We start from the raw sequence: 22,991 nt of genomic DNA on the forward strand, positions 1-22,991 counted from the left end.
TAAGCCTTTATGTGGTAGAAATGACTCAAAGGCTAGCTGGCAGAAGAACTTTCGCTCGCAGTCTTGCGTTATGCATAAAGTGCCTGCCTACTGTTGGACAGACCACCTCTTGACGTCAGACTGTCTTTAAGAGCCTCTACCACTATTGAAGTAGGTCAGAATATACCCAGGAGGCCATTACTATATGGGCAGGTCTCCAAGTACAGCTTATATGTGGGGGAACACTAAAGTCTTATGTAGTGTAAGCTGTGTCTTCTCTGTAGAAGGGGACGTGAAGTGACCAAAGTGAAGGGTACAGAAATATCTAAAAGTGCACCAGTTGAGTGCTGATGTGGGAGTGTGTGCGCGTGGTGGCCGGGTAAGGAGTCTGACGGCAGTGATTATGGGAGAGCAGCCTTACTGTGGTCTGTCAGACATTGTCCAATCCGTGCTTTAAGACGAAACGGGCTTTGACAGAAAGACAGTGAGGGCTCTAGCTTCACATACAGGTAATTGGCTCTCTGCATGGGGTACCACACAGCGTGCGACTAGATGCTTTATTCCAAATATGTGCGCACACACACACACACACACACACACTTCCTCTTCCTCTTTTCTTCCTCCCTTCTTCACCTTTGAGAGAACCTTCTATAACAACAGCTGCTGCCTCGCACCCAGTCAGTATTCACACACAGCCAAGCAAGCCAATTAGTGGCCTTAGAGCGTATAATTGTGCGTCTGAGATTGTGTGTGTGTGTGTGTGTGGAGGTGTCATTTCGTTAAGTCTCAGGGGGTCGCGCCACCTCCTGCAGGGAGTTGTCTTTCCCCAGAGTGTGAGTGACAGTAAACTTGGAGGGAGGCCATTGTGCCAGTCAGGCCTCACTGGTTTCCTATGCTGTTTACATCTAAGGGGAGAGGAAACCGGTGTGTTGTCGTCTTGTGTGTGTTGTGTGCATGTTTATGTAAGACTCAAAAACTCAAACCCCCCCCCTATTCCATACATCATGGGAACCCGATTTTAGTTTTAAATTAATTTTGAATAGTTTGGTCAAGAGTATGAACTTTATAAGACATATTCTGAGTTACTTTGAATTTTTTTTTGTATTGGAGAAACATTCACATATATTTATAGTCTTCAGACATGATATATTTCAGGTAAGTCTTCACTTTAAGTTACTATTTCCGATCCTTTTACTGTGTAGTTGGACTGACTCACTCTTTTACTTCAGGAAGTGCTCTAAAGAAGAGTGCTTCCCCTACTCAAGAGGGGAAAGCTAAGCATTTCTCCATTATGGGAGGAGAGGGAGTGAGCTGTGCATTAAATGTCTCATCAGAGCATCAGGGCTTCCCTCAGAACATTAGAATAAAGTAACTGCACGTTTGGAAAAAAAACCTACATAAGATATCTACATTAAGGCAAGTACAAATCCTTAGTAGTGTGATATTAATTAATTATTGTGAAGCTATCCAGAAAGATCAGAGTAAAAAAAACACAACATTGCATTTGAAAGAAAAGCAAAATAGCTAGTGATTATTTATTTATAAAAAGAAAAGACTAAACTAAAGTGTATTATTTTGGAAAATGGCCACTTTGATTGTTTATTTCATTAAAATTACAATTTTTGATTGTGGTTTTATTTTTTCTGAACGAACGTGTGTTGCATAAGCCTGGGAATCCAGACCCATTTCTAGAACGATAGAGGGTCTGGACACTATCTACGTGCATTTCAAATACCACTGCAGGTAATTGGATAGCACTACAACCAATCAGAGCAATGAACAAGGTGGTATTAAGCCCCGTTTGTTTAGCGAACAGCAGGTTAACTGTTAAATTTTGCCGTGGTTGGGGCGCCTTTAGCTCAGTCGGTAAGGCGTCCCCCTCCCGGGCCGGGCCCAGCAGCAGACCCGGGTTCGATTCCCGCCCGCGGTCGTTCTCTGCATGTCACTCCCCTCTCTGCCCCGTTTCACCTGTCTCTCTGCACTGTCAAATAAAGCATGAAAAATGCCCAAAAAATATCTTGAAAAAAAATAATAATAATAAATTGCCGTGGTTGGTCGGCAAAACAGAACATTTATCTTTCTTGCAAATTAAAGATTTGAGTGCCGTCTTCCAAATTGTTGAGTGCCGAGGCCGAAGCCGTTTCAAACTCAAACAATATATCCGCATCCATCTCTTTTGTTTACCGTCACGACTTCGACGGCGCATGCACAGCACTGTTGTCATCCGGTTACGTCCGCCCCAGAGCCCCATACATAGGGCTCTGGCCCGCCCTTATCAGAAAGAACGATTTGATTGGTAGCTCCAGATTTTTGGACATATTTAATGAGCTTCAATGGAGAGTGTCTCTAGACCAACAGGCGCAGCAAATGTAATTCACCAGTGGCAGATCTGGATTTCCAGGCTAGTGTTGCATTGTGTATTGGTACAAATACAAGTGTTTTTCACATCACTCCTTGTCAGTAAAAATATGAGCTCTCAACATCCCTATTTTCAATTACATGTACTTCACACTTGCAAGATTGCTTTTGTATTGAACTCTAGCTGGTGCTGAAATTCCTCATTCATTTTACAGAAACCAGCTGTTGAAAAGCATTTTGTTTAAAGGCATGTCTGTTTTCGGCAGGCTGTTTTTTAGCTTGATGTTTTCATGGTGTGCAGAAACTATCCTTGTACTCATACCCATTATTTGGGGTATTAAAAGGGGCCACTTCACATCTGTGCCAGTTTGTCCATTCTGCTGTGTGGACAGGTCACTCTGGGCTTATCTCAAACAAGTCAAACCAGTTATTTTTCGTTAGACCGATGCCTATTCTGAAAAGGAACTGGGAATCTTCACTGAGCCTCCCCTTGCAGTGTAGAGAGGGGGAGGGAGCTTGACTCGGCTGGTCATCATCACCGCCGGTCTAGCCGCAGCCTGTAACTCCATACTCTGGCATCCTCATTACACCAGAGCCCTGAGCAAAAACAGACCATCCACTCAAGATGCATGCCGTCCGTTTGATCCCCAGGATACTCAGGGAAAATAAACAGAAATACATTATTGACGTGCATCAAACACAGCCTCTATTTTGTCTCTTATGTTATTTTCTCTTGAGCTTTACCTCCCTACTTTCCATGACTCAGCTCCTATATTTCATCTGGTGTCGGTACATTCAACATGCACATTTGTAGGACAGATGTAGAGATGGATAGCAGATGCACTTCTGCTACTTGGAAGTAGATGATGAGTAGAATGACAAAAACATCCCTCCTCCTCCATATTTCTTCCTTCCACATTGACCCACTCTACCGGGGTTGTGTTCCTGGAAAGATATTACGGAAAGAATGTTATGGATTAGGATGAATTGTAATCAAGATGGCTTTCCATCGAGGATTATGATTATTCTTAAGGGATTCCTTTGCACAGTACAGCAAGCAAACAGACCTGCCTATTGTTTAGGTAAGACTTAAGATTTCTTTACATTGTCGATAGCTTTCTGCGGTGTGTACATGAAGGGTGAAAGGCTGTTGATAGCTCGGAGCCTTGAAGTTCTTTTGAGCAGGAAGGTCGTGCATTGTTCTAGTTGTACCCGCCGTGTTAAATCCATTTGTGTTGGTCTTTTTATCGGTCACACTTATCCTTAAGGAAGCCTGTCTTCCTGTCCTATCTCAAATCCTCGCTTTCACTGTGTTGGTGTCTAGATGCTTATCAACAGGTGCAGTACCTGGTCAAACACTCCACACAGCCAAGGCGAGAAGAGACCAAACATTTCATTTCCTGTCCAGTGATCCCTAATCTACAGTGCATACGAGGTGGCGAGCCTACGGTAATCTGGGGTTTAGTTGATACAGCCAGAGCAGCATTTTTCTCTTCCATGCTTACAATGTGAACACAAAGCGCTTTTCTCAACCCTCAGGTGTGAAGGCTGGGCGCTGAGCTGTTGAGTTGCTCACAGAAAACAACATAATCACCTTGAGCGTGCTCGGCTCAATTTGAGTGGGTGGGGAAACACGACGAGTGGCGTGTGTTGCCAAGTAACGCAGCCAGTGAGTACTTGTGTGATTGTCCATTATAATGGTGGGAGGTACGTCGTTGTAACATTAGACCTTACAACAAAGGATTTTGAACACATTCATATGCAGGGATAACTTTGATTTTGACAGTTGGAGTATTTTTTTTTTCAAGGCTGGCAGACATTTTGATGGAAATGGTGAAAGATGATTTTTTTTTTTTTTTTTTACGAAAGAAAATAATGCTCTTTTGTTATTCCTTAATTTGATTCATCTGTGCTGTGCTCAGTACTGGCATCAGTTAGTTATCCTCCCTCATAATGTGTTCTGTTTATGATTTACAACTAAATGGAACATGGATTATAAATCAGATTTTCATTTGACATGTCTGGCACTAAAAAAAGGAGACATTAGACATTTGTGGGTGATTTATTTTCCCTCCCATTTCTTCCCGCTTCGGCATCGAGGTTTAAAGTAGAATGCAGCTCTCTGTATCCTCGTACAAATTTTGCTTTCAAACATAATGCTGAGCGTCACCGGGGGTCCGCCACAGCCTGCCCTTGCCTCTGTTATTTAAATAACCTGAGGCACTGCAAATGTCACAGACCCCCTACGGCACACACCAAGTCAACCCATGAGATTGGTAAGTGGCACTCTCCTTTAGATATACCACACTATATGGGACCATAGACTGTATATAAAAGAGTTTGGGACGTGGGAATAAAAATGTGGAATTGATTGATGCATTTAAATCCCAAAGAGAAATATCCCCTAATGGTTTTCTCAAACACTCACTGCATAAAAGGATCCATGCAGTGATGCATACACTCGTGTGTAAGACTTAAAGGAAATTATTTGCTTAAATGGATTTATTTGCAAGTATGCATTGCACACGTTATTTTTCCTTAGCCATTGACACTAACGGTTGCCCGCTTGCCCGGGGCAAGTGAAAATAATGTTCGGGCAAGTTGAGATTGCTTTTTGGTTGCCCGGACGGGCAAGTGGATATTAGAGGGATTGTCAGTAGTCTAGGCTATTTATCATGTGTTTTAGAGTCCGCAAAACAATTTTTTTCCCGCTAACCCACACAAAATAGATATGCTATATTTGCAATTGAGCAGCTGCGCGCGGCAGCCAGCAGCATCATGCTCTCTCTCTCTCTCTCTCTCGCTCGCTCTCTATCTCTCACACACACAAAACAGCCTGTGTGCGCGCAGTTTCGCTGTCTACGTTCCGAAAACCGGCTCTATACGGACCTGGTTCCGCTATATTGAAAACCCAGAAATCAATAGGCCTAACTTTTGAGCTTATCTATACCGCTATGGAGTCCAGTAGTTCACATGATGTAATTTTAAATATTGAGTAGAGTCGGGTCATTTTCAACTAAAGTGTTGTACCTTTGACTGTGTTGAAGAAACTCCTTCAACCCGCTTCAACTCCGTCTCCAAAAAAATGTATAAAAAAATACCCCCGTCCGCTGAGCCGCTGCAGACGGGCTCGGCACCGTCTCTTCATTCATTCAAAGCAGCGGTGATCAACAAACGAGAGACTGTTTAGCAAGTCCCTAAATCCATATTAAAATCTGCAGGATAATAACTAGTTAGCTTAAAAAGAAAAATCGCAAATGGTTCAAATGTGATGTGTTCAGGTCGGCTCAGTAAAATGATTATTAGGCACAGGTCAATAAAAGGGCATCATGATGTGTTCAAATGTAACATCAAGAAAAAAATATTTTTAGTTTTTCGCAAGAAGCTTGAATAATACAGTTTGGGTGAAAAACTTGTTTTCCCAGCAATATAAAATAATTAGTAGGCCTAAATATGGAATTATGACCTATCTAAAGTCCTATCCTTAGCTCTGCTAATCTTATAAGCAATTAAAGCAATAATACCAATTCTCTTTTAACAAAATAATACAAAAGTATCAATAAAGATTTGGATTGTGGAGTCTTTATAATGGTATCAATATGAAAAGAAATGATTGATCCCCCTCCTTACTTATAGTATAACCGGGCAATAGCTTTAACATGGTGGACTTTAATCATTCTATGGCAGACGATCACTTTTTGGCACAATGTGACCGTTTTAAATAAGTTAAATTTTTCTGAACACATGTGTGTGGAAGCTAACATTCAGCTTGACTCTGAGCGAGACTGAGTTTTCTGAGACCCCCAAAACCAGGCCAGGTGCATGGCAAAAAGAGTCCCTTTCACGATGCTGCAGCAGGACCAAGCTCTTGGCTGTATGTGTGATGTCATGATATCTAGGCTTATGAATTAAAAAAACTGATGGTTCTCAATACATTTTTAAGATGTAAGATGCTAATGCCAGGTGGGAACAGCATCCGTATCTACACTCAAACTAGACGTGTATAGAAGAAACCATATCTGAACAGGGTGTTGTAAACCAAAATATATACAGAAATAAGTTATTCGCAGTCCCTCATTTCCCTGCTCATGGCTGTGCAAATGGACCACCTGCTGGCTTGCAAACATGACGCCACAGACTGCCTTCCTTAATTAAAAGATAATACTAGCTATTTATAATCATTAAGGTTGCAGATACATGGAAAACATTTGGAACTGTGTTGGAACGACACATTCACTGGCTCTTTAACTCTCGTAATGGCATGCTTTTGATGTCAGATTTTATAGGGATTACACATTCTCATAAAAGTGTACAATTAGTTCCCTGTCTTTTATGTCTGCTCTTTTTTCTCGCTGGTATTTGGACCTGGTTGTGTGTTTTTAATTAGAGAGGTGGAGGTAAGTTTGTTGCCTTTCTTTTGTTCAATTTCCATGATAAGTTGATGCCGTGTATTGCAGCCGGATACTAATTTAAAGTCATGCAGTGTTAATTTAAAAAGAGATGAGATATTACCATTTAAATGTGAGGATTTGGAGACAGTTTGTTGAACTTGTTACGTTGTATCCGGTTGCGCTTTTCTTTACATAGATTGCATCAGTATAGAAATAAAGAAGTGCATACATCTGAAACTTTCTCTAGTGTTGAGATGAATAGGTGAATAGCTTCATTAAAACACACACTCACACCTATGTGGTCCACGGTCACAGGGACCTTTCTCACAGCAGTGGTCGGAGACTCCAGTGACTGCAGTCACAGTAAGATGTCTGTCCAGAAAGGTTAGAGCTAATTAAACTGTGCTGACTGCACTGAGCTCACTTTGCAGAGCCAGCCAAGCTCTGCTAGGAAACCTACACCACAGGACTGACTGGTCCTGAAAACAAGCTGGTTGCCAGGTTTGTTTGATTCCCTCCTGCCAGCATCAACATCTGTGTGTTTGCTGGAGAAGGAAGGAAGGGAGTGAGAGGAAGATATAGAGAAGGCCAGAAGGCCACCCATGTTTTTAAATGCATTTTTCAAAAAAAAAAAAAAAAGGACGAGTAAGGTAGATGCACACCCTGCCTTCACGCAATGTTTCCATGGACTATGTCAAAGGTCTGTTGTTGATGTTTTTAGTCGGCTTCAGTCAGGGACATGGCCTCAGGGTGCATTCACTGGATCAAAAGGGTAAATGCTGTTTCACATTTGCTCAGATATTGCAGATAGCCTTTACCAGAGGGATTCGGAAAGCTTTTAAAAACACATTTTCGAAGTCCAATGGCAGATGGACTTTTCGAGTGAGACATGAAGACCGAATGAGAGAGTTTAATGGACAACGTATTGTACTCTGGAGCCCCATTAAGTGACTGAAAGAATCTGACTCCTAAGAATGGACATGTTCATTCTTCCATCAATCCATCACTAAATATCCCCATCTTCTTCTTGCCTCTGTAATCTGTCTTATTAGGGTCATGAAATTGATCCTCCCATGGCAGAGGAATCTAATTTCAAACCTCTTTTTTAATTATCCCGCTTAAATGTATTAGCATTTGGATTTTGCAGCAAAATTGTGACATTCGATTGACCTAGAATGAAATTGTGATACTCAAGGGGATTGGTTTATCTCTCACCCAATCACCCGGCCTCCTCCAATGTGAGATAGTGAAAGAGTAATGACTGAAGCAGACTCTCTTTTTACAGCCTTTATGAAACCAAAAGCCCAAATGAGTCTGGGCATAATACAAGCTGTCATCACAATGACCCAAACAAGCGTTTAGTTCAGGTCCTCCTTGTCTCCTGTATTCTGAAAGAGTCCTTTTCGTCCTTCCCTCTTATCTCGACCCACTTCCCTCCATGCTGGGTTGCTTGCCAGGGGGATTGTGGAGTGCCAGCTCCACCATGCACATTCCTGGTTGGCACTCATGTTTGGAGCTAGCCGAGGTGCAGGCACTAGCCAAAGCCGCCTGCAGAGAAGAGACCGGCACTGGCGGCCAAGGACTCAGCAGCGCCCCATCTGCTGCCAGAGACAGCCATGGAAGCCGTCATTTAGTACCTCCACTGATGCGAAAAGCAGCTCCTGTCACTCTGGAGACATATTGTCCCGCGAATGCTGCACTCTCTTTAAGGTCTCCTCTCAAAGTCTGCATGTTTGCCGTTAGGTTCATTCAGTTAAGGTATTTTTCTTCCCTCTTTCCTGTTTTATCCTTCAAAGTTTGTTCATCTTCACAGATCATGTTTCAGAAGGCAGAGACACTTGGAAACGGCTTCCCACTTCTTCGCTCTGCTTTATCTTCTAGAATCTGTCATAATACTGTGTCGGGGGCGACGTCTACAGGCCCAGCAGAGGAAGATTTAGCCATGCAGCCCAGCATCAGATTTCTTACTCCCACTTGAAAAGCGGGCCCTTTGGTCCGATACATCCATCAGACTTTGTGTGTGTTTAGCCTAGCTGCAAACTGCTGAGCTCTTCTGTTCCACTGTGACCTAATCTTCCATCTTTGGCTCATAATGCTGGAAAAGTATTAAGTGTGGCCCCAGATGTTTGACATTACTGTTCTTTTAAATGTAGTCTGATACTAAATCCTCTGTTAATTTTTTGCCCTTTGCAGGGTAGTTGTAGCACTCACTTGTTTAAACATTTTCCATTAGGCTTTAATGTCGGCTGTGTGTAGAGCCTGTGTTGTGTGTGTGTGTGTGTGTGTGTGTGTGTGTGTGTGTGTGTGTATGTGTGTGTATATATATATATTTTTTTTTACAAACGTGCACAAGTAAAGGTGTTCTTTATTCCCCACCGCTGAACTTTTCAGTGTTCCTTCTAAAGGTGGTGTCATTACTGGATTAGTGCCCAATTTTAGGGGGGCAAAAGAGACAGGATCGACCCAACCTGCTTTACCTGAGCAAAGCCTAATCCACCTTAATCTAATAATTGCTCCCATATTTACTCTGTCTGATACAAGCATAGCTGCAGGGGACGGCTGTGGCTCCAGATTGCTATGCACCGTGGGTAATAATACCCAAGGACGGTCCCCTTTCATGGCTAGCACCAGATCTGTGGACGCCGCAAAGGTTTTTTTTCACCGTTCCTTCACGTTTGGGCGTTCCAGATACATTCTATAACCTCTTCTCGTTACTTCTTTTCTTTCCTCTATTGGTCTTTCTGTCCCTCCCTCCCTGTCAGCTCATGTTCTGCCCTCAGCGTGCGTGGGTTACACACACACACGCATTAGGCTGCCTGTGTTTCAGCAGCCAGCCTTTAATGAGTGGGTGTTGAAAATTGGTGAGAGCTGGCCGCGCTCAGATGTCTCTATTTTAGATACCGCATGACAGTTATGAAGCCTGGTGTGGAGGGACAGAGCAGTGGGGGGGTGATGAAAGATGCTTCTCATATCTTCACTGAAAGGCTTCATCATCATGTACCGAAACTCCATCTGTCGTAAAGCAAGCAGAGCATGCTCCGACCGTGAAAGGACATTTCTACATCACAGGATAATATTAAACAGCATGCTATTGTGATTCTATGGTAATGCTCTGCGTTCAAGTTAAATCACCTCAACAAAACCCCTTTATGGAAAGACATCTACTTCTACAACTAGTGTTCATAGTGTAAATATTTGTCTTAATAGAAATCTTATCTGTGAGCTGTTGAAAAACAATCCCAACTCCTTACATTTTCATTCAACTGATTCAGGCCGCTATATTTTTCCGGCTTAACCTATGAGCTATGATTATGAATCTTTTTTTTCTCCTGCTGGCTATATAATGGAGGTCCTCAGGGAAAAGGCTAGTCCCAGTCCTCAGTCCCAGCCTGAAGGCCGCCGCAGGCCTCCTAGTACGACTAACAATGAAGCTGTAATGGCTTAGGATGGGTGGCCTATTAAAACACACTCTTAGGGGTGTTTGGGTGGGGGGTTAGGCAACACTTTGATGCTGTTGTGTTGACACCCTCCCACTGCGTTTATTAAGAGATTTATAGCTGACGCCCGCCCGCTAACACTGCTACATGAGGGTTTATTATTTCTTATTTTTCTTGTCATGAAGACCATATGGAGCACTTCTTCATTTCAAGGCAAGCAGCAGCTCGTTAGGAGGGATGAGAGGGCATTTCACAGAGGCGTAGCAGAGGTAACATATTTCTGTCAAAATGCCATGTAGTATTTTTTTGAGAAGGAAAAATTCCAACGATAAAAAAAAAAAACTAAAAAAAACTGCTACCATGCAATCAGTGTCATGTCTTTGATGAAAGGGATCTTCTTTAGAGCTGTCAAACGGGGATCACACATCACACTAAACTCCACCGAGGTGTCACGGATGACTTGTTGTTGTTGCTGCTGCTGTTTGAGCAAGGAGTGAAGCAAAACCATGGTCCACCTGGAGAGTTTGCGTGCCGGTTGCCATGCCAATGTTGCCTGATAATAAGCTGGGGAGAGGGGTCTTTGTCTCGACGGTGCAGAGCCGGCTCCCTGCTGTCAGTGGTAAGATGGAGAGAAGCGGGCTTCAACTGATTGTGATCTCAGCCAGGTTTTGTTGTAATGAGCATGGCCCTCTCTGAACACGAGCGAGCGAGTCACTTTGCACGGTGAGACCCCCTCCACAGTGCAATTACCTGGTACAATAAGAGCAGCGATTGAATTAAGGTACCGGGTGTACATACCAGTGTTAGTGGTAAAAAGGCTCTGCTGCTGTTCTTTGAACATGCTTTTCTATTAGAATCGGTGGAATGAAGACGGAGATATGCCCTGCTGATGTATGCCCCGCAGAGAATACAATACTGTATGGGGTCAGTTTTCTGGATGTAATGGGATGACACAGCTGGGACTCGTTCTTTTGTATTACTTTGATCAATTTTAATGTGATAGAGTGGGGGGTGCCTCTGTAATGTCAGAGGTTGAACATTAGATATGAAACACGTGAAAGTTACCTGGTATGAGGCTTTGTTGTCATTTATTAAACCCTGAAAGGAAACCTAGAATTGCAAAAGGCTTCAGGGCCTGAATTTGTGCTGAAACAATTGATCGATCATTCAATTAGTTACTGGTCTTAATAGAGTCGTATAGAATTGTTAAATATTATAGTAAATATTCAAATGAACTTTTCTTGCCAGGAGTAAGATGATTGTTTCTTACTTCCTGGAGTCTCTTTTGTCTCCATGAGGTTGCCAGGCAACTAGTGGAGAAATAGTCTGACAAAAACTACCACAGCCTTCTGTGTTTTCACTTGGATTTGTACAGTATAGACACATTAAATACCACATAGTAATAACTGAACATTTAGAGGTGACGGTTTGTAGATTTTACAGCTTTGGACATAGCCAGGCTGTTTACAGTGTTTATGCTAAGCTTAGCTTACAAGCCGTTTGCTGTAGTTTCATTTTAAGGTCACAGACTTGAGAGTTGTATCAATCTTCCCCTCATTGTGTAGCCTAAGGAAAGTGAATAAAGTGTGTCCTTCCCAAAATGTCATCATAAAGAATATTAATAAATAATCCAATTAATTACTTTATTAACAAATAATATTTGGGAATTAAATACATGAATATTTTTTCTGCATGAAGTAATCCCAGGACGAAGTCACCGAGTGAACAGATAAGTAATGAGACCAGGCTGTGGTTAAACAAGCTGTCACTGTGGTTACAATGGTTTGACAGAGAAAGTGTACCTTTGCTGACTCTTTTCCTTTTTACCGTCTCTGCTGTCAAGTTAAATAATGCAACCTGACCTCTTTGTCTGGGCCACATTTTAGCTTCATGCACTGGTGATTTCTCTGCGTTATTCACGTTGGAGTTAACAAACTATTTCTGACACACACATTTGTTAAAAACACAGACCAAGCCCCCTGAGACAATGTGTAAGTTTTAATGTTGGGCAAGAGGAATAAATTTGACTTGACCAAGAGGTCATTGAAGCGTGAAGATGCACTTCTAGCAAAATAAAAATCAGTTTTTGTGATTAACTTACTTTTTTGTTAACAATGCTATTTTTTATCAGACTAAAGATTTATCCTATTTATTTATTTTTGAACTTTACCATAATACACATTCTCCAGCATAGTGTGCAGTTTATCTTGCATTCTTATTTAGTTTCTTCTTCTTTTGTCTCTTTGGGGTTTTTCCTCTGTTTGTATTCGAGCTGTCAGTTTTAAGGAAGATCTTTTGACAACCGGTTGTCACAGATGCAGCCGAGGGAGGCAGCTCAGTCAGTGAGAAAGTGGAAGAAGACACACACACACACACACATACACCCACACCCACCTGCTAATTTGTTGAAAGGCAATGACAGCTCTGTCAGTGGGCCTCGGTGCTTCCCATGAATTTGCCCCTTCATTCCCACTCCAATTTATCTCCCTGACATCTTGGTCCACGAACACAACTGGAGCGTGAGCCTTTCAAGGTTTTTTTTTTATCGGAGGTTAAATTTCAGCTTTTTGAAATAACACTTAAGCTATCTGTGTCAGATGGTTATCAGCATCTCTTTCCAACATGACACTCTTCCGCCATTACCTCATCCAATTGTTCTATAACATTTAAAGTGTTTAGCTGTCATTCAGTTACTACTGCATACTACTAATGACATACATCAGATATACTGTAAAGTCTGTGGAAAAGAAATAGATTTGATTGATCATGAAATTAATTGGTGTCAATTGAATTTTTTGGGTAACAATTATGTACCAAACTGCTCAATGCATCAGCTGTAGATGAAGAATTTTGTAGAAGAAAATGTGGTGTAAAGTTTCTTAATTTTTAGACCTGACTAATAAGTAACCAAGGCCAAATATCTGACCTCCATGCCGTGAACACATTTCATTGGTTCCCAAAAGGTATTTAAATGTTTATACCCCTGGTCTACTTTCGAGCCAGTTAAAATTATTTCTAAGCATTGATGCCTATCTATTTCACCATACTATGCATGTAACTGTCTTCTCCTGACCGTTGCCGTGCTTGGCTCCAGTTTTTTGACGTCCACCCGAGAAGGAATGCTAATCTTGTTAGGCTGGCATTCCAGTTTGGGCAGCAGGAATCTGCAGCGGTTGCTAAATAGCTGGAAATATAAATATGATCTACATATATATATTTTTTTACTCTCCCCACTTGACTGGTTTAATGGAGCATTTGACTGGAGGATTAAGAGAAGGACCCACTCTTGATTTTCCAATCTTAAGATTTTCCCTCTAAAAGGTGACCCAAGGGAAGCCTGTAAACGCTGACGGCATGGCAGCCGCTTAAATAGATGCTTTCAAAGAGAGAGTAGTTTGCAGTCTCTCTCCATCCACTCTACCCATCCTGTGTGCGTGTTGAAAAATTGATGACATGTTTTTCCAGTCTGTGCTCATTGTGTAGGCCTTTGTCTGACCTCCTGACTGCCAGTAACTAAATGAGATGTTTCATTCTGCCTCCAAATCCTGCTTAGCCTTCTTTCAGATTGTGTGTGAACTATTGGGGGGTTTGTTAATTATTGATCCGGTCGGAGGCGCACTCATCGTGTCTGTGCCGTTTCCTTTTGAAGTTGCACTGTTTGTTGTCTGTGTACGTGCAGTTTGAATAAAAGTGGGGCTGATGTTATCGGGAGTCTTGCTGCTCTCATCCTTAATTGGGTTATGTAGATTCCGTGTCTGGGGAGAGAGAAGGGGTGTGAAGAAAATAGAGTGATCACGGATGGTTGTCTTGTCTTAATTTAAGATGGCATATCTACCCCTTTGGCAAACTAGAGAGAATGAGATGCCTAAAGGGGCTCACTGAAGAAATGTAATGAAATATTGGTCCCCTTCTTTCAATACATTTCAGACGTGCATTTCCCAAAATGAGAGATGGCAGAGAGGAAGGGGATGGCTTTGGTTAGATCACAGATTTGAGAATAGACCTTTGTTAACCAAGAATATTTGACAAATGTGTTAATAGAAAATCTGCAGCTGTTAATGTGATAGTTTCTGGATATTGTGTGTCACCAAGGCAGAGGCGTCATTGAGACACAAACATCTAAAAGCAGCTGACAGTGATGTTAAACACCAATCACTGTCTCACGCTCCGTCAGCAACGCTCCTTTCTGCCACTCCGAGACTCCTCGTTCTGCCGTCCTGTCACCTTAAAACATTTCACAGCAGCTGTGTTTTCTCTTTTCGACGCGGCCCGGTGAGAGGCCGTTAAAAGACACACATACGGGGGGCTATTTGAGCTGCCACAACGGGCCGTGCCTGGTGCCAAGAATGTGTGGGTGCTGCTGTTTGTGTCTTTGCATGCGCAGCTTTATAACAGTCCTGCGTGTCATCCCTGGCTGTCGTCACCCTGCAGCGAGTTTCAGAGATAACATTGTCATGCGCCGTTGCCTCCTAGAGACACACGATCCTCACTGATAAGATAAGATTGCCTTTGATGCTGCTGTTTATCTGAAGGAATCAAAGTTCTGATCTTAAACACTTTTAAAAATGCAGCACGTATTTTGCTAAAGTGTTTTTTCTAAGTTTTAACACACACCTTTTCCCCGCACAATGACTTTCTTATCTGTTTCTTATCTGGGTATTGATTTAAATGTTAAAGGTGCACTACACAGTTTCAGGGGAGGGGGATTTGTTTACATTTGCAGAGCTTGCAGTTAGTTCACAAAATATATTTTCTCTGCATGTAATTCTTGTTAAATCAAACAACAAAATCCTTTTGAGCCACTTGTACCAACGTGAGACTAGAATAGTTTGTGAACAAACTGTTGGGCCCTGCTGATGTAAACGACAACAGGGGAATGGTAACTTTTAAGATGAAAAGCCTAGGAAAGGTTCTCTGTCCCAGACACCCCCCCAAAAGTTCCATAGTGTACCTTTTTAATGTGCACATTATAAATAATGCACACACTCTCCCCATACCCACATAGCTATTTTCTTTGACTCATTTTCTCCAGGGTCTTGCATTCCAACCCATGCTGATATGGAGATAGTTTGGTTTTCTTGAAATATGACTCAACTCGGCCACCTCTTCCTTCCCTGAAAAGCAGGCAAAATTGAGAAAGAGAGGAGGTATAGGTGATGAGCACCCGTTATGGTGTGTTTTTCTGGCTGCCAGGCAGACTCAAAGGCCACTTCCACCTGACAGCACTGACAGCCGAGCCAGGCTTAATGGAGTCGGTGTAGCATCTAGTCGAAGAGGAGAATCCCTGTGTGATACTTTACCCCTCTCAGCCGTTTTCCCCCCCCGGGCAGTCTTCAACCTACTTTCTGTCTTTTTCCAACTTCTTTCTAGATAGCTTGATCGAACTCCAGGGAAACTCAAAACTATTATTTGGACCAACTATTAATATTTCATGGCCTTTGCTGGCTGCTCATGGGGTAGCATTACAGTATCCGTTGTAAGCTTTTCCCAGCAAGTGCATATTGATTGGTAGCAGGGCCAGTACTACTTATGTTTGTGAGTTATAGCATTTTTATTTTATTTTTGTTTTATATAGTGTTGATTTATTCAAATTAAAACATAATTTGCCTTTTCTGTTATCAAAAATGCATTTACAGTTCTCTGATTTGACATGCAGCTTTTCTCTATGTCAGGTCTTATTACATTTAATATATTTGGGATTAGTATTGTTGGTTGGTTAAATTATAGAGAATATTTGTCAGTTAACATTGAGCCTTTTCAGTGTTTATAGTTTTTGCCATAAGAACATTCCTATCCCATGTTCCCTCAGTCAATGCCGCTCTTTGTTTTGTTTTCTCCCTTTATCTATAACTTTCCCTTTCAAGTGCTCTCAGTTTGGATAGCATTTGCCCTGCTTATCTCTTTGAAACCATAGTGCCAAACATTCCCTTTCCCTGAGCCCTTGCGTGACTCACTGAAAAGCATTACTTACATTGAAATGTAATGATCTGGTCAATACAGACACAACTTCAGGATGTTTTGTGTTGAATACGTCATAGTATATATAGAGGGTATCAGGACTGGCAGCTGCACGTTTGTGTGTATGATTGTGTGCTTTATCGGCGTGTATCTGTTTGTGTGTGCTAGAGAGGCAGGGCTGTAGTGCGAGTGTTGATATACAGAGATGTAGGTCACGCCGCCTTCCCTGTTTGAACAGTACTGTAAACTTGGCAGGCTTCCTTTAGATGTGATAGACTGTGCCTCACTCTACCTTTCTCTCTCTCTCTGTCTCTGTATGTCATCTTGCGGTACTGGGAGAGACACCTTATCTGTATTTGCTGTCTCGGCTTGGACTTTTCCCAGTAATCATACACACACACACACCACACTCACACCACACCACACCACACTTACACACACACACACAAGCTGGTAACATGGCTTTACACAGAGGAGGCTCAGTGTGATGGAAGTTGGCACGCTACTTCACACCCCAGCTGTAAGCTTGGCGTGGAGGCAGCGCGCTGTCTGTGAACATTACTTGATGGATTGTTTGAGGTGGAGGTTGTTGGGGATGACTCCGCTGCTGCTTCCAACTCAGCGCTCGGCCTTTTATCCCAGCTCTACGCAGATGGAACACATTCACAGCCTCTCTGGTTGGAGACCATTTTCTCATGCGGTAGACAAGTTGTAGCTATCCTTTCTGCAATAAATCATGTGACGGAATTGTAGTAGAGCAGATTTTATATGAAGGAAGAAGAACGATTTAACTCAATTTCCCCAATGAAGCCATTGATCCACCTGGAGAAACTAGGCTCACGATGCCTGGCTGCTTAAAGGTGCTACAAGGAACTTTGAAATATTTCTCAAATATAGAAAATTTCCTCTGATCATAAATTACATGTAACAGCAAACGAGTCCATCAGTGCAAAGAATGCTATTTTTTATATAGTTTTTCTTAATGCCTTTGTCATGGGTCCCTCACCCTGGAACTAAAGCTGGCATATTAAAAACACTACCGCTTTTGTCCAACAAATGAACAAAAACTGAAAGTTCCTTGGAGCACCTTTTAACCGAATCGACAGAAACAGTATCATTTGTTTTCCCATAAAGTGAGCTCACGTGATTGAAAAATAATGCATGCATCCATTGGAAACAGTTATGAGTTAGCGTGCAGCGGAGATGGTGATGGCCTGACATTTTGTGTGTTTTTCTCTGGGCTTAACAGAAGACTTCCTTCGATTTTGATTGTTAATGTCATAGCTGTCTTCGCTCTCAGGGAACAATTGTCCAGAACCCTTTTCTCTGCTCACTCATGCGTTCTATTAGATGCAGTGACCTTGTCATTCTGAGCATGTTTGCGTTTTGGCCCTTGAAGGGGACATGTTTCTCGTGCTAACTGCATCACCGGCCACGTCCTGAAAAATGCCTCATGGTGATAGTTGTCTTTAGCACATTTAGCTATTGTCTTAGTCTACTAATGTTGTAGCCATTTTCTTATCACTAAAGCTCTTTTAATGCAGTCGCTGGCGTGCTGAGTAAGGAGGCACTCGGCAGCTGTTTTATGCGTTAACGCAAGATTAGTGCCGGTTTTATCAGCGTGGGCGGTGTTTAGTTAAGGGATATCTCTTCGCTTTAGCTGCAAGCATTAATGTGGAAAGATCCGCCAAGAACACAGCCGACATCCCTCCTTTATTTTTGGCTGAGTACGTGAATCCATATCTGTCAACACTCTCTGCTGATCTAAGGCTCACTTTGATATCTTGCTTGTAACACAAATGTTTTTTTCTGTATTCAATTCATTTCTGACATTAATCAGAAGGGTCCATAGCTTAAGCTTTAAGCCTTAACTTATTTTCTTTTTCTTTTTTTTTCTAACGCCAATGCATATCATTTGTACATTTTCCTCCATGTAAGCTTAAAGGGGTATTTAAGGCAGAGTTAGCTATCTTGTTTGAACAGTCTTTTTCTGCCTACCTGCCTGTCTGTCAGCTCCAGCCACCTGCAGCTGAGACAAAGGTGAGCCTGATAAAGAGTTGGCCCAGGAGCACTGGGTTGAGGAGGGTCAAAGATGGAGGAATTACTTTGGCTCATCTTCAACAGGCACCTTGATTTAACATTATTGAAAGATCTCTTCGCTTGGCTCCAGTACTCCCCCCCCCCCCTCCCCACACACACACACACATACACTATTACCCAGGTGTAGGTCTGCATTGGACTGTTTTTCATGATAACACAATTGAAATTAGATATGATAACAATGTAATACATAGGGCTTTGACAGCCTCCGGAGATGGTTTTGATGAGTAGTTAATTGTGCTTGTTGTTCAGACAGCAGGAGCAGCTGTTCAGATGAAACTAGGGGCAGCCATCCAATCAGGCACTCATTTTTGTCTCACCAAGATCTTTCTAATGAGCAACAATCATGAATGCAACTTGCCGTGAAAGACGTGTCAAAGAAATGAAATATAAAATTCATATATGTCATGTTGTGTTTTTTTGCTCCTCCAAGAGACAAAGGGGTTTTCAGGTGATCAATTTTGCAAAGAAAATAATTGTTTTTGAGTCAGTTTGAGTATGGAGATTAATCGGTTGAATGGTGGGCATTGATCCTAACTCTGCTTTCCACACACTGTTGCAGTGTAGCAACATTGCTGTGACTGTGTCTTATTCATCCAGCCTCAGTCCCAGTCACACCCTTGTCATTTTCTCCCGTGAGAGCAGAGTAAATAGAGCAGAAAACATGTTTCTCTCCCACAAAGCTTGTACACAGCATCGTGAGGGGAAATAAAAGATTTAAGTGTGCGTGAGGATGAGTCTCCCTGAGCTGATTTCACATGACTGTGGGGCACTTACTCGACGTGTGCGTGTGCGTGTGTGTGTGTGTGTGTGTGTGTGTGTGTGTGTGTGTGTGTGTGTGTGTGTGTGTGTGTGTGTGTGTGTGTGTGTGTGTGTGTGTGTGTGTGTGTGTGTGTGTGTGTGTGTGTGTGTGTGTGTGTGTGTGTGTGTGTGTGTGTGTGTGTGTGTGTGTGTGTGTGTGTGTGTGTGTGTGTGTGTGTGTGTGTGTGTGTGTGTGTGTGTGTGTGTGTGTTAGATCATCCACTCCCGTCACAGCCTCACCGACGTGAAAAAGTGTTTTCCCCTCGTGTTGGGTCCGATGATTTTTACGACAAAATAATTCCCAGCCGGCCTGGTATTGTCTAAACATCACATTCCTCCACATGGCTAAGTGGTCGCCGTGGCATACACACTTAATGAACGGAAAAAGCAGTAAAAATGTTTAACAGCAGCGGGGCTCCATTCCAATCCTCTTGTCATTGACTTTCCCCCTTTTTTTTCTCCTTTCCCCACTCTTCCAGTCCTGTTCATCCAGGCTGCTGCCGCCGCCATCCAGTTCACCAAGGAGCCCAAGTCCCAGGATGCATTGCACGGCCGCAGCGCCATGCTCCGCTGCGAGGTCAGCGACCCGGCCGACATCCAATACGGCTGGCTGCACAACGGCCAGGGCCTGGAGAATGACGAGCGGCGCTTCCAGGAGGGCAGCAACCTCAAGTTCACCGCCGTGGACCGCCAGCTGGACGCCGGCAACTTTGAGTGCGTCGCAAGGAACCCCGTCGAGGGAGAATCGCTCCACTCCACCAACGCCTCCTTCAATATCAAGTGTGAGTCTTTCATTTCAAGCCGTTCTCACCCTCAAAAAAAAAAAGAAAAAAAAACTCCTAAGTGAAATTGCCAGCTGACAGGGTTTCAACAGGTAAAGGGTAAGGCGTCCAGTTTCTGGATCAAAAAAGCCAAACAAAAGTCAGTGTAAGATGACAGGTAGCATGAGCTGAAGGAATGTTTCCACCTTGTTGCCTTGTTCCTATTGGCTTCCTCCGTCTCTGTCCAAATGGAAACACGATACGTGTGCCACCAAGCATGTGTTTCTTCTTGCTTGTGTATCCTTTTTTTTGTCTTTCTCCATCCGTTGTGTAGCACCCTCTTTCCCCATATGTTATCAAAAGGCTTTTGTCTGGAAATTACTGAGTGGTGTAATTTCCCCTTTTCTAGCTGTATACTTCTTCAGGCTCAGATTCACACTGTCCTGCTTGCTCCAGCTTTTTCTTTTCACTCGGAAACTTCAAAACATTTTGTTCCATTTAAGGTGAGCCACATTATTGTCTTAATTCTGTTGTTTAGCCCCCATCAAACAAACCTCATTGACCCCTCTAAAGTTTCAGAGGAAGCCATGGGAATACTGCTCAGCCCTTGTTTTTTGGATAAATAACAACCTTGTTCATGTATTGTGGTGTGGAAAGGCCCCTCAGGTAGCGCTTGTTACTGAAAAGCCTTTGTGTCTGTCTTTCAAACACTGGAGTTTGTACTGATGGCATGCAGAAAAAACCAAAGAAGCAGGGTGATGATGAATGGTGCTCCATCTGGAATATGTTGTTCTCTCTAGCCTCCATTTTTTAGCCAGGAGGTTTTTTCTTTGCGGTTTCTCGTTCCTCGTTTCAAAGGGCTGATTGCGAGAACAGATGAGTGTCCAGACCTCCTGGTAGCTAACCCGAGAGGGACACAGAGAGAGAGAAAGCAGGGGTTCATCTCCCCTACTCTGTGATGTGTCTCCGCCAGTTGATATCCGTGGTCTGTGATGTTGAGCCCTGACTCTAAATGATTCAAGTTTTTAGCCAGATAGACCAAAGAAAGAGCATCAGTTTTCCCAACCCATGTCTGATTTAAAAGGAGCTGCATTTAAAGGTGCATTATGCAGCGTCAAGGGAAGGGGACTTGTTTACATTTGCAGAGCCTGCAGTTGATTTACAAAACATATTTTTTTCTATGTGTTATTCCTAGTATTGAATAACTCTGTTATCATAAATCAAAGCATAATTATTTTGAGGCACCTGGAACCAAACGCAAGACTAGAATATCTTTACACACCAAACCGTGGGCCTTTGCTGCTGTAAACAACAACAGGGAAACGGTTACTTTTCCGGTAGCTTTCTAACTTTAAACGGTGTCCTATGGATCCAATTTCCCTTTGAGTCATTTGTGTATTCAGATATGAGAATATACCATAGAAAATATACTCTTCTCTGAAACACTCAAATTTACATAGTGCACATGTAAGTGTTGCAATTAAACACAATCTATTGTGTCAATAAAGCTCAACTGACACACGCCCAAAAATTACAAAGAAAAAGAAGAGGAATTAAAAACAAGTTAGGCATGAAGCACCAGTTCTGAAGAGCTTCCGTCATGACCCTGAATAAACGCTATATTCTGCCAGGTCATTATTCTGCCAGTATTCTCACGTAAAAGAAAAGACAGGCATGGTTTTATTACATTTTTTCTTGCTGAACTCACTTGTATAAAATGTAGCACCGTTTACATAACGGTGCTAATACATTCTTCTTATCGGTGTAGAAGTGCATTGCTCCCACAATAATAGACATTAGCAGAAAAAGAGTGTCAAAATGAATGCTGGATTGAATTTTAGAGAATTTTTTTTTAATGGTTTACCATTTAAGGTTGCGTGTTAAAGCAATAAATAACATATTTGTTTTTAAACAATTGTTATATTATTATATTGGTGTCCATCTTACAGCTTTCCTTTCTTTGCGAGCAAAATCCAGCAGCAGTTAGACAAAGTAAGCGACTAGCTGATGCACGTCTTGGAGAATTAAGAGTCACATATTTAGTGAAAGACCAAATTAATGCTAATGGCGCTCCATATCTGCTTGATATGTAAAAACTGTTTACTAACTGCCATAGCAACTTAATAGGTGATAAAATCAGTGGAATCCAAAATAATCCTTTGAATGAACTAAATCTTCAGTAATCCTCCCAAACTCCTCACGAAGTGGACCAGTGGACCCAAGGCGCGGTAACAAACAAGCTTGTTGTTAGTGTAGTTGTAACTGGATCTAAAATAACGTATGCACATGATGACATTTCCTCAATTGCGTGCGTTTGTGAGCGTGTGCGTTTGCATGCGAGGATTGCAGATTCTTCCTCCGGCCTTGAGGCTGTTGTTAGGGCATCATAACAATAAGCCTATCAAGGAAGCCTTTGAAAAGTGGCTGCTTGAAGAGGCATTTGGCTAACCCACTACCTGGACACAAGTATGTTGCTGAGCACACCGAACACTTTTTCTTACTTTCCGATATGACAGCAGCACTACTGTCATCACTTCATATTATAAAGCCAATTTGAGCAGCGGATACTAGCCGAGAGGCACATTATAATGAATTCACTGTTATCAGTGCACCACACATTAAGATTCTGACAGAAATAATAAGACCAATAGCTTTGTATCTGTTTAACACTGCAACATACAGTACGTGAGCAGACTCCTCAGGCATACCTTCAGATAAAACCCAACCTACAGTGGAATTTATGTCCCCCTTTTTAATGGAGAACCAAGATAGCCTAATTCACAGCACAGTGCTTTTCTGAATCAAACGCAAGAGATACAGTAGCATATAGAAATAAATCATCCCTAAGCACTTCAGTATTCTACATCTGTCTGTCTACGTATAACAACACATTTGTCTCTGTGTCATAATGCGCAGGTTGGCTGACCAATCATTAGATCACTTTAGGTGGATCAGCCCATGATGTTATGACAGATGTTCCTATATTTCCCCAACATACATTTAACGGGCGATAAAGCCGCGTGCCGCCTTTACAGTGAAGAGACCCCCCTCCGGCTTTAATCTCGCATTGTATGCTCGCTCATGTGTATGCTAGTTTGCGTGCGTACTAGTAAATGTGGGTTGTAAAGGGGGGTGGAGGGGGGATGATCCATATGTGCAGGCTACTGTACATTGACTGTAGAGTAGATTGTCCGCCCTCCCCCCCC

At 42.5% G+C, this 22,991-nt stretch overlaps 1 protein-coding gene across 2 annotated transcripts in view; it reads left to right on the forward strand.

Annotated features, from left to right (window-relative positions):
- ptk7b (protein tyrosine kinase 7b) overlaps positions 1–22,991 on the forward strand; it is an 80,273-nt gene that overhangs the window by 32,916 nt on the left and 24,366 nt on the right. For both annotated transcript variants that reach the window (XM_080036343.1, XM_080036344.1), the window contains exon 3: positions 19,504–19,806. In XM_080036343.1, coding sequence (XP_079892469.1) covers positions 19,504–19,806 — 303 coding nt within the window. The remainder of the gene's footprint in view (positions 1–19,503; positions 19,807–22,991) is intronic.

Source organism: Ammodytes marinus, assembly GCF_949987685.1.
Source record: "Ammodytes marinus genome assembly, chromosome: 11".
Lineage (NCBI taxonomy): Eukaryota > Metazoa > Chordata > Actinopteri > Uranoscopiformes > Ammodytidae > Ammodytes > Ammodytes marinus.